The following is a 13,208-nucleotide window of genomic DNA, read 5'->3' as shown; positions in this document are numbered from 1 at the left end:
TGCATACGTAAGACTATCGTTGGGCATACGTTGTGAACGCCGACAACACGCTAAGCATTCGTTGGTATAAGTTATCAAAACGTTCTGTGTGTTACTAATACGTTATGCATACGTCCAACTCGTTATGAATACGCCCAAAACTGAAAAAAACATCAATAGTTCAGCGTACGTCAGCATTTTACATACATTTTGATACGTTGCCATACGCTGGCTAAAACGTCAAGGTGTGACAGGGCCCTCAACTCTGAACATGCTTCTGCTGTTCTCAGCTGTGGTTTGAGGCCCTAACTCTGAGACGTAGTCAGGACTCTGGACACAACTCGGACATTCAATTTTCAATTTCCTTTTCCAATTGAGGCTTGAGTGCTGCAAATCGGTGTGCCGGTCGTTTTTTTTCCTCATCCACAAAAACACTCTTTGTGATGCTCTGGAAACTCTCTCATTTGTGTCTGGCTCCACACTGTCATATAGTACCACAAACCACCAATTGGCAGACAGCAGCCCCATCACTCTGCTGGTGTTATAAATGGAACATGTCCTTCAAACTTTAATCATGGAAAATTATTCTGTTCCTCATTTCTCATTTCTGTGCAACCGCCTTCCCGAGGCTGTGCCATCCCATCCTTTCCCTCCAGTGCGTCAAGCAGGCGGTGAATCACCATTTCATGTCACCGTGCATTGTTGCCCACAATCTTTATTATCCACATTAACCCTTCTTAACTTGCACCTCTTGCAGGTTTGTATTGTTTCCATTATTTTGCATTTCTGAGCTTCATTGAGAAAGGGAGAGAAATAATTCATGTCTAAACTGGTTTCTCTCTCTCTCTATATCTATATCTATATCTATATCTATATCTATATATATATATATATATATATATATATATATATATATATATATATATATATATATATATATATATATATTCATATTCATATTCATGCACCTCTCTCCTGTCCCCTGTCCTTCCCCACCCTGATGCATACTTCACAAGAGGGTTCAGAGAACACCTCACCAGTCTTGAGAAAAAGGACCTGGATGGGACTTTATTGGAAGAAGCAGATTGTCGAAGAAGAACAATATCTCTGTCTAATATATCTGAGGAATATTGGAAGAAGAATATGAATATCAAAGTTCCCTTTCTCTGAAAACGTGGCAAATTTGATTGGTCGAGACCGCATATGATGGACGAAGTTAGCTCTGTTTCACCGCTAGGCACCGCAATTTTGTCGGAATCTTGCTGTTCCTCCACTCTCGGAGCACGCGGAAAATTTGATTTGTTGAGGTGACATAAAATTTCTGCTGAACTGAAAGGTAAACGTCACGTTCAACGTTTTCTTTTTTTCTTTTGTTTTATTTCATTTCAATTGTATGTTTCAACACTGTTTAGCAGTATGTAAAACAGTCCTGCTCAACTGAACGTTTTTGGAAGGAGATTTGAGGTGATTTGTGTTCTTGCATTGTTGACACGTACACAGTAATTCAATCAAAATAAAAGAACAACGCAAACCATTGAATGGGAAGCTTACCGCCGACAGACTGAGGCAATCATTTCTTTCCCGTGCATGCTCGCTCGGGATGCGACTCCACACAATTTGTCAAATTCAGAGCCAAAGTATTTCTCAACTGCAGGTTCATGTTCCGGTTTGTGTTCTGCATTGTTCAAAATGTAAAATTCAATTGAAATCATGTAGTTCCTCGATCACAGACAGACTGTCTGTCTGTCTCTGTCTCTGTGTTAACCAATTGCTTCATCCTGCTTTGTGCTATGTGTGTGGGGGGAGTAATAAATGGATGCCCCCTAACAAGGTAGCCAGTGTTAAGAGGGTATCCTCGGAGTGCTACATGAAACTTTGCTCTACAATTTTGCAAATACATTATGCTGTGAACATGTAAAATATAATTCCCCCCCACCCCCCCCAATCACTGTCACCTTGATAACTTCTGCATTGATATTGGAGTGAATCTGAAGCCCAAGTAACTTTGTTTAAAAAGCTTATTTCAACACTAAAACGATCACCCTGAACCAGAGGAGGTGTTTGGGGAATGCAACCCATGCAATTGCATGGGGCCCCGAGATAGAGGCCACCGCTCAACCGATCGTGCTTCATAATCTTTCGAGACGGGCTCCTGAGGGTGGGTTTTCACTTTGCTGACAAAACGTATCAATTTGTGAGGGGTGATAAACATGGGGAATATTCCATCTCAAAGAAAGAAAGAATACAGTCATGAAATGAATTTATTTAAAAAAAACAAAAAAATTCCCTCTGATGTTTAACTTGACGACCATCACAAAATTAGGGGATGATGTTAGTTAGTCGAGAAAGTGAGTGGAATAATAACTATTTCATGTAAACAAATGCAACAATAACCACAATAAAATTTGTATAATTCCTTATGTTAATACTAGTGCTGGACCGATTAGAAAATTTGACAATTACCGAGTAAAAAAACAACAAAAATCACCCATTGCCCATTTATAGAGTGGTAAATATTGATGTCGGAGTGCGTTGTACACATGAAGTGGATACCGTTCTGGATTGGTGCTGTGCCGTGCCCACGATTGCTATTGAGTGCCTGTGAATCGATACAATTTAAATCCCTTCATCGAGCGGCACAGCATCCTGTCGTTTTGAAACAAATGATGAGCTCCTTCGATAAGCTATTGACTGATGTAAGATGAAGCGTTTCATACTTGTCTGGTTATGTGAAAAGCAAGTTTTTTTTTATACAAAATACAGTCGAGTAAGTGAAGTACAATCCAGGGAGTCCCTGGGTTACAAAAGGATTCTGGTCCGAACAGTCGCACCAGGAATATGAAATGGTGTGTGTGTGTGTGTGTGTGTGTGTGTGTGTGTGTGTGTGTGTGTGTGTGTGTGTGTGTGTGTGTGTGTGTGTGTGTGTGTGTGTGTGTGTGTGTGTGTGTGTGTGTGTGTGTGTGTGTGTGTGTGTGTGTGTATATGTATACACACATACACACACTTATAACGTACCTATTAGTTCACATGTTAAAGACTGCATGTGAAATGTGGCCCCCCCCTTTTGCTTGGGAGCCCAGAATACTGTCGGTCCACCTTTTGAAATGTGAAGAATTGATGCTTTGCTTCACTCGGAAATGCCTGGAACGTATGATGTCAAGATTTACTTGGCCAGGAAGGATGCAAGACGTACAGTCGGTTTTAACTTTTAACCTCAACACCGTCTGAATGATCGCGTTTTCCTTTGTACTCACGGATGTTTCCAAAGCAATCGGTCATTTCATGTGAATCAGGTGTGCTTTCGAAAGGTTGTACGTTTCTCTTTGTGTTTATTGAAGTTCGCACTGAACAAAGGTGAAATTGACTCGAGGTTTTTGGGTTTTAGACAGTTCAGTACTATAATCGGTCAAAGTCACTCGTACTGTCTGCCGATGACCGATTCCAATATCGGCCCCGCACAAGTCGATACAGAACGATATTGTTGAGCAAGTCCACATTACAATTTGTTGTACTATCACAAAACAGCTCATCATGAGTAAATGGAATAACCCGTGCACATGGCGGAACGTTGCGGTTTTGAAAATCAGAAGTGTGCCAAAGTGTCCTTTCCAAGGATGAAACGAAACTACCCCATCGGTGCTGAAAAGCAAAAAATAACTCCGCAAAAAGGGGAGAAAATCACCCGAAATTAGCTTTTTTCGTTGCACAAACAGCAGAACCAGAAAATGTCTTCGGTCTAGCATTGACTTGTGCTGAGGTGTGTTGCATTATCAATCGGCTTGTATGGTGATAACCAAGTGACTTGACCGCTCAAGCAAGCACTCCAACAAAACGGTTGAGAAGGAATGGCTGGCTTAGCAAGCGATAACAAGCTAATTGGTAATGGAACATGCCCTTGGACCAGCTTTTTGTATTGGTTTGTGTTTATGGCTGGCAGTGTTGGGTGAGATTAGGTGGTTACCTTTATTCTTATCTCAAAATTATTTTAAATTTATCTGAGGAGGGGGTGGGGGGGGAGGGTGGGATCGTGTGATTCTTTTTATTACTGTCAATTGTTGTAATTTTTTTATTTATTTAATTATTATTTTGCAATACTGTAATGGTAATATTATTATTATCATTATTCCTATTACTTTTTTCTTTTGAAGTGGCCTTGGTGGGAAAATTCCATGATTTGGTGGAACGACGCTCAAGCTGCTATGTATACACCTTTCTAATGCAGAAAAAGGCAATAAACCATAGGAATTTCTCAGGATTTTTTTGCAGTTGAGTCGAAAGCAACATAGGCTAAGCTTGTGTGAAACAAATGTGTCCCCTTACTCGTGATACAATGAGTATTCTGCGGTGTCACTCGTAATACCCTCTCCCACCACCACCGGCTCTACACAGTACACATTTACGAATATAATTTGCATCGTCACACCTTCGGAACTCCTGGTTTTGGGGGTGGGGTGGAATTGAGTCGCTACAACCTTTGCCGTATGATCCTAGTCCCCTTGGTGAGTCCAAACGCCCAAAGCAAAGTTCTTAAGATGTTGAATGGAAGGTTAATTGTAGTTTATGCAATATTTTGTTACCATATTTTAAATGAGTGAAATGGTCTGATATGAATATTGTTTGTATCTTATTGTGCCGGATATTTGCATCGTTTGAATTAATGTTGTCACATGCTTGAAACCATTTCCTTTATTTCTCTCTGTCCAAATCAGAAAAAAGTGACCAAGGAGGAAAATGGTGGTGTTTCCACCTCCAAAGTAGCAGCCAGGAAGAGGCTCGCAGAGGTCAAGGCAGCTTTGAAGGCAAAATGCTTGAAAGTTAACACTGGGGAAATGTGCAGTCGACCAGATACAGTCACATTTGATGCAGGTTTCTTCTGTGTTGAAAGTCCAAGGAAAGTGAAAGGTGAAGCGCGTTGCGTGCATGAAAATGTTGTGATTTGTTGAATACATGGTTTGAACTCTGTTGGGTTTTTTTTTCCATACAGTTGAGGGATTTGATATTTTGTGGGATCAATAATGTTCAATGTTGGTCACAACTGGAAGTGAATGAATGTTCATTGTTGCAAATATTTGTGGACAAGGTGTTAAACTTGAAAGGGTAGAATCGGGATTTTTTTTAGAGTAGATGAAGTAATGTACCATCATAGTTCCATTGGGTTGTAAGAGTATAAAATTGTATGCAAACTCTTCTTGAATGTGCACATTTCAAAAATGTGACTTTTCTGTTCCTCACCTCAATCCATTTTCTCAAGCTGTTGTGACGAACGGTTCTCTCGATCTCAATGCTGTCGTCTACTGCTCCTCTTGACTCTCGCTCTCTTGCGTTCGAGCTTTCACACATTTTTAGCTCACCTGTTCGAAGAACAGAGAGCGAGAGCGATACCCCCGGTGTGAGCGTGAAAATGTAAAAAATTTTGGTGCAAGTTATTTTTTTCCTTTCTAATGTTTTTATCTACCACATTATTTTTTAGATGCCTGATATATATATATATATATATATATATATATATATATATATATATATATATATATATATATATATATATATATATATATATATATATATATATATATAATATTGTTGCGGTTTTCGCGCCCGCCGGCGTGCGAACGGCCACGTAACTCGAATCGCGGCACGTCGCCCACCGGACGGACAATCCAGTCGTGACCCTCTCGGACTAACGCCGGGAACCAGTCACGGGTGGACCTTTCGGTCTCACCGCGATCGAGCCAATCAGCCCCCGCGTGGGATAGGGTTGCTCGCCAAATTCGACCTACCTAAGTACCCACGCGGAGGGTAGACCGGGCGATCGCACCTCGCCGCAGGTCGACTTCGGACACGGGCCACTTAAGCGACCCGTTCCGTACTATCAGAATAACCGAGCGGTGTTATCGTCGACCTCGACGGTTCGATTAATTATCGGGCGTACTCAGCCCACTACCAACCCTTTACGTGAAGCAAGATGAGGGTTCAATGGGGGAAAAGACGAAGCGAAGCGGGAGAACAGTTCAACAATAAAGCACATTTATTCGCGGCACACGGGAAGCACACAAATACAATTCCACCAAAAGCACACAAAAAAAAGAAAACACAATTCCATTTACACAAAAAGCAAATATAAAAGCGAAAACAATGCAGAGCTAATACCGACTACCGAGCACACGGCAACACTTATACAATTCTACTTCACAGACGGCGCCGCCAACACATACCCAAAACCAAGGAAAAGAAATCCCCCAAGAATGAGGCAGGCCTGAGGCCGAGACCGGGTCGCGCCTACCCGTCTGGTGATGAGACGCGGAGCGGCGATGGCGCCGCACTCCGCGGGCCTCGCGGACAGTGCCTGGCAGGGGGTGGGAAAAAGGGGCCCCCTTGGTCGCACTATCTCAGCGCGGGGGGAAACAGGAGGGGGTTGGGGTTGTGGTGAAGCGGTGTTGTGGTTGGTGGTTGATGTTGTGGTTGTGGTGGTAATCATGGCGGTTGGTCCAAAATAAAGATAGTAAAAGAAAAACGGCTATCCTGAAGAGTCGCAGCTCGCATAAATGACATGTATTCCCACTAGACAACGGGTTCGGGCCTAACTACACATGCACTTACCGAGATACCTCACCTAAGGGACCTGAATGGTGGTTTGCGAATTTGGTAACCACAACACTACCCCCTTCCCTTTTTACAGACTCGTCCCGAGTCGTCAAATTTTCGTGTGCCATCATGTGTAGTTTTCCCCTAGTACATTTTACCTACGGATCCCTGAGTGCGACATTCATGGTATTCGTGTCCCCAAAATAAATAACCTGAGGGCTGCGTAACTATCTAAACAAACTCACTCACACGGACGACTTAAATAAAATTGCCGGCGCTAGGACAGACATGCCGGGGGCGCACTCATATTTACAGTACATCTTACCTTAACTTACAAATTTTACACTAAACCATGGCCCAGGATCATTGAACTCTGCAAAAAGAAAGCAGTTAGCAGGGAGCCAGGCTGCCCGCATGCAGTCTCTGGCTCAAAACAATGCAGGTGACAGGGAACGTGGCTGGCTGCTCACACGCAGTCCAAGGCCTTCCCTTTTGAACTGAACTCAGTGAACCACAACAGTGCTTGGGCTGCACAAACGCAGTCTCCGTTCCAGCTCAAGTGGCACACGCAATGAGCACAACGAATGAATGGATGAATGGATGGACGCAAAACACGGTGCACGGGCTGCCACTGCAGGCCCGTGTTGTAGCTGCCAACAGGGCAGTTCTCGCAGCTTGCAAACTGTTGCCTTGATCCTGGCGCACATGGAAATGAACAGGGGGGGGCAAAGCAAAAATTGAACGGGGCTGGTTAACAGGGGCAGTGGGCATGGCATGGCAAAGGCAGCAGGCAAACACAGCCCGCAGAAGAAGGCCGTCGCAGGCAAACACAGCCGGCAGATGAACTGGCCGGCACAGGCCTTGAAGAAAAACAGCCAGCAGATGAACTGGCCGGCACAGGCCTTGCAGCACAGCAGCTGCAGACGATCCAGCCGGCACAGGCCTTGAAGAAAGGCAGCCAGCAGATGAACTGGCCGGCACAGGCCTTGCAGCACACAGCTGCCGATGAAGTTGGCCGGCCTCCGCCTTGAAGTAAAACACGGCCAGCCGATGAAGTGGCCAGCCTTTGCCGTTCAGTGGAGGTTGGTGGAGGGAGTGCGGTGGTGCTGGCCACTTGGAAGGCGGGCTCGGACCTACCTACCTGTCTCCCTCCCAACCTATCGCCTTTGCCTGTCACTGTACATACCCACTCCCTTAATTTGTGAAAAACCAATTTAGCCCCCACTTATTTTTTTTGTTGTTTTTATTTTTACTTCCCCACTATAAATCGTCCCCTAACCCCCTTTATCGTCCTTGTTCGGCTAACCTATCCTGTCACCTAGCCTACTCCCAACCCCTACGTTCCCTTCCCGGAGGGGAATAAGGGAGAGCTAACGTCCTGTGTCGAGGCCCAACGAAGCCTCAGAATGGCCTCCTCAGAGTTCGGCGATCTATAACCAAAGTGGGTCCAGCGGCCCACAACGACAGCGAGGGGATGGATGGTGCGGAGGGGTACATCTCCTAATCTACCCTAACCATTTAACTGTTAAACTACCCCGGGGCTTTCAACAAGCGCCTCTCGCTTAAACTATTGGTTCTAACAACCCAGATTCCCGTCGTCTGTGTTGGTGTCCTCACAATTTCGGGCCTCGCCCCCCAATTTTCTCTCCGTGCCCTCACACGGTCTCCTGGCTGGGACACGTGGCTCCTTTTGGCAGGCACGACCCTCTGCCGATTCTCCCGCTATGGCACCCCCGGGCACTACACTGCCTCCGAGCCTACCAGCTCCCTAACACCGGGGAGTGCCCCCCATGGCACCTCCCCTGAAACGCACACGTGGCAGGCCGGCCTCCCGGGCCCCTTTCCGAGGGTCACCCGTGCCCACAACACTGCCCACGCGGCTAATGGCGCCCCGGGCCCCCGCACCAAGCAGGCGCACCCGTGCCCACTACGCTATCCCGGCCCCCCATGGGCCCTTGGCCTACCACGGCCGACTAGCCTGGTGCCCGGGGTACCCACTCAGCGATACTCACCTTTCGCAGCCACGCTCCCAAGCCCGTCAACAGGGCTCCTGCACCCCTCCAAATGGGTCTCGAGCCTACCTTCCCACCAACAACAAAACGACCTCCATTTTTCAATTTGACTAACCCAGCTAACTCACTCTACACTGACCCCGGGGGTCCCTTGGGCGGGAGTCACTCCTCCCCCCAATCACTCATCGCACCATGCATTCCCCATTCGCTCCACTCACACAGACCCGCTGGCCTCACTCACTCACCATGTACTCACCTCACAACTCACCAACTCTTCAACACACACACCACTGAACTCTGCCATCCTTCTAACTACATCCCCTAACTAACTCGTGCTCCCACGTCGTCCCTTAAACTATAGCGCGTTCCTTTTAACACTACGTTGCTAAGCTACGTCAACTCTACACATCCACAAGTCTGTCACTGTCTCCAAATAAATCATTTTATTTCCCAACCTAAATCTGGCTACAATCCCTCTAACTAATCCATTCCACGGACTCCATGAGGACTTACCCCTGCCCCATGAAGTCGGTCTAGCTAAGCTAACCCTTCCCCCTAACTAGTTTTCATCCTGTGCCCAGGTAAGGGGGTCTTTCACCCCTTGCCCAGGAATCCTGTACACCCGAAAGTGAGGCTTGCCCCTTTTTTTTTTTTTTCCATGCGCAGCACCTGCGCGGCAACTCAGAGCTCGCGCACTTTGCACCTGCCCGTGACGTCATGCAGCTGCACGTGTTCCTCGTCCCTCCTTGGACGGGACCATCCGGCAGAGATACCCCTCCTGCCGGATTCCAACCACACGTGCAGCCATGACGTCACCGTGCGCAAAAAAAACCACAAGCCCCACGTCTCGAGGGGTTTCCCACGCGAACACATGTGCTTTGCCCGTTGGAGCTGAACACACACGATCGCGTGGAGAACCCGTCCGGTCCAAATCCATTTACCTGCCTAAACTTTGTCCGTCCGCGGGATCGGCAAATCCACCGCGTGCGTTTCCGGACCGGGACTTCACTCTCGCAAGCGAGCACGTGGCGGTCTCGTGCGTTGCACAGCACGGACCTCGCACTCGCGGCTGGGTGAACCCGGCACGGTCCCCGAAACAACTACAGCCGCTACTCTGCTTTCTCTCCTCTGTCGCCGTCTCCGTCTCCATTCCACACACGCATACCTGCGTGTCACGACGCACACAGTCCACACCATCACATTCACACGGGGAGACGCGGCTGCGTGCTCCCGCATGCCAACCGACATCTCCCTCTCATACCGCTCTCTCACACACACGGTCTCCCTGGCACCCAGCGACCTTGCACACGGCCGTTCACTCACGCGTGCGGGGGCACTCACCCGCGGTGCCTCACTCGCACTCCGTGCCTCATCCACACACGCGGGGGCACTCACCCGCGGTACCTCACTCATACACACGGCGACACTCACACACGCGGTCTCTTCCACACACGGTGCCTCACCCACACACGCGGGGGCACTAACCCGCGGTGCCTCACTCATACACACGGCGACACTCACACACGCGGTCTCTTCCACACAACGTCCCTCACTCATACACGCGGGGGCACTCAACCGCGGTGCCTCATCCACACACCGTGCCTCACTCATACACGCGGGGGCACTTAACCGCGGTGCCTCATCCACACACGCGGGGGCACTCACCCGCGGTTCCTCACTCATACTGGCCGTTTCACTCACACACACGGCCTCTTCCATCCACGGTGACGCACTCACGCCTTGCACCACACACACAGGGACAACCACACTGGGGATTCGTGTCCCCACAAGGGTCTCCGGGGCCTCTATACCCCCCAAGCTCTCCGTGCACCCGTCCACAGCACTCGTCCCCTCAACCTCGCAAAGCACGACCGAACTCACCTGGTCGTGACTCGCCTCAAGGGGGCAGACTCCCTCCCCTTGTTCCTGGAGGAGGCCATCCAGGTGCTCGCACTGGGTCTCTTCCCAGTCCGCCAGCTCACACCCATTATCCTCCACTACCTCCGTGTGTGTGTGTGCACGTCACTTACCCCGTCTTCATCGTGTAGTCTTTCCTCTATTTTTTCTATCTCCCGTGTCTCTGCCAACTCTTCACCCTTTACCTCCCTTGTGTCAACTATTATTTCCTTTGTCACGGCCTTCATGCCCGCCTGCAGGCATCGGCCCATGTTCTGCGTCTCACCCCGGAACTTTTTCATTTCCTCCTTCATGTTTGCTTCCATTCCGTTTATTTGCTTGTTCATTTCGTTTTTCATTTCATTTGTATTTGTATCCATCGTCGTTTTCACTTCATTCATTTGCTTGTTCATGTTCGCAATCATCTTCGCTGTCGTTTCCGCATACATTTTTGCCAGCATGGTGTATAGCTGGGTCATGTCGGGTGCGCTTGGGTGAGCCGTTTCGGCAGGGGTCGGGGAAGGGTTTTGGTGGAGAGGGGGGGGGGAGGTGTCATACACCGCGGCCGCTGCCGCACCCACCTCAGGTTCTGGGTTCAGTTGGGCGAGTCCGTGTTCCTGCACAATCAACATTTCCTGCTCGGGGATTCCATCCTGGACCATGGATTCTACACATTCTACATCCATTTCTAATACCCCCGGCTCCCGCTCGCCTTGAGACGCCATCTTGCTTCTCTTAAAGGGTTAATTTCGCTCGCTCGTAATTTGGAGGGAATCGGGGGTCGCTTCTCTCACCCCTGGACCGATTCCCGTGAATTTAGCCGGAGACAGGAGAGCCTGTTTTCCTGTTCTCCGATACCAGTGCCGCGAGGAGGGCGATGAATTTGTATCGCACGACCTGACACCAGTGTTGCAGATTCGCGCCCGCCGGCGTGCGAACGGCCACGTAACTCGAATCGCGGCACGTCGCCCACCGGACGGACAATCCAGTCGTGACCCTCTCGGACTAACGCCGGGAACCAGTCACGGGTGGACCTTTCGGTCTCACCGCGATCGAGCCAATCAGCCCCCGCGTGGGATAGGGTTGCTCGCCAAATTCGACCTACCTAAGTACCCACGCGGAGGGTAGACCGGGCGATCGCACCTCGCCACAGGTCGACTTCGGACACGGGCCACTTAAGCGACCCGTTCCGTACTATCAGAATAACCGAGCGGTGTTATCGTCGACCTCGACGGTTCGATTAATTATCGGGCGTACTCAGCCCACTACCAACCCTTTACGTGAAGCAAGATGAGGGTTCAATGGGGGAAAAGACGAAGCGAAGCGGGAGAACAGTTCAACAATAAAGCACATTTATTCGCGGCACACGGGAAGCACACAAATACAATTCCACCAAAAGCACACAAAAAAAAGAAAACACAATTCCATTTACACAAAAAGCAAATATAAAAGCGAAAACAATGCAGAGCTAATACCGACTACCGAGCACACGGCAACACTTATACAATTCTACTTCACAGACGGCGCCGACAACACATACCCAAAACCAAGGAAAAGAAATCCCCCAAGAATGAGGCAGGCCTGAGGCCGAGACCGGGTCGTGCCTACCCGTCTGGTGATGAGACGCGGAGCGGCGATGGCGCCGCACTCCGCGGGCCTCGCGGACAGTGCCTGGCAGGGGGTGGGAAAAAGGGGCCCCCTTGGTTGCACTATCTCAGCGCGGGGGGAAACAGGAGGGGGTTGCTGATGCTCGGGGTATAGAGGATCTTTATTATCCCTGGTGTGCGTCTCCACCTCGGCCAGGTCGCGCTGCCGGCCTCCCTCGGGCGTGCAGCTCCTGGCACCGACGCGAGCACCCCCTCGTCTGCCTTCGCCGCTGCCGCCTCTCCGCCTCTGGACTCTCCACCCTGGACTCTTCTTTGGGCTCCCCTTGTTCGACTCTCTTCAGCTTCTCCAGCTACTGCAGGCTTCGGGCTCCAGACTTCCACACTCTTCAGCTTCTCCAGCTACTGCAGGCTTCGGGCTCCAGACTTCCACACTCGACTCTCCACCCTCCGACTCCTTCTCGTTCTGCTGACTGACGAACACCGTCCTTTTATCCCCCCGTAGCTTCGCCTTTGACCCCCTCCCTTTGACCTTTCACCTCGCTCCCCATTGGCCCGAGAAAAAGTGGGCGTGAAGGCTTTTTGATCCACAAATTTGCATATATCGATCGTTCTGGAGGCGGGGCCAAATCGCCCCTCGCTCACCGATTGGACGGCAAAAAGTGGGCGTGTGTCGTTTTTGATCCGTTTTTGAAGCACAAAATCCGTGATTTTGTACACGCTGTTCAACGTGCGCCCTGCACGAGTCCAACACCGGTACCCACAGCGGGGCAAGAACGGTGGCGATGCTACGGTTGCGAGGTGTGACGTGAAGGTCGTGGCGGTTGTGGTGAAGCGGTGTTGTGGTTGGTGGTTGATGTTGTGGTTGTGGTGGTAATCATGGCGGTTGGTCCAAAATAAAGATAGTAAAAGAAAAACGGCTATCCTGAAGAGTCGCAGCTCGCATAAATGACATGTATTCCCACTAGACAACGGGTTCGGGCCTAACTACACATGCACTTACCGAGATACCTCACCTAAGGGACCTGAATGGTGGTTTGCGAATTTGGTAACCACAACAATATATATAATTGTGATACCGTCTGTCCGCACTCGAACTCCCAAAGTTTTCAACTTTCACGTTTCATATTTGGTA

At 49.1% G+C, this 13,208-nt stretch overlaps 1 protein-coding gene across 4 annotated transcripts in view; it reads left to right on the top strand.

The window, feature by feature from the left end:
- DLGAP5 (DLG associated protein 5) overlaps positions 1–13,208 on the top strand; it is a 73,233-nt gene that overhangs the window by 19,894 nt on the left and 40,131 nt on the right. For all 4 annotated transcript variants that reach the window (XM_085885157.1, XM_085885166.1, XM_085885150.1 and 1 more), the window contains exon 9: positions 4,689–4,881. In XM_085885157.1, coding sequence (XP_085741283.1) covers positions 4,689–4,881 — 193 coding nt within the window. The remainder of the gene's footprint in view (positions 1–4,688; positions 4,882–13,208) is intronic.

The sequence above is a fragment of the Eptatretus burgeri genome, chromosome 1 (assembly GCF_056783735.1).
Source record: "Eptatretus burgeri isolate ZD-2024b chromosome 1, Ebu_testis_v1, whole genome shotgun sequence".
NCBI classification, from domain to species: domain Eukaryota; kingdom Metazoa; phylum Chordata; class Myxini; order Myxiniformes; family Myxinidae; genus Eptatretus; species Eptatretus burgeri.
This window is presented reverse-complemented; position numbering and strand designations above follow the sequence as displayed.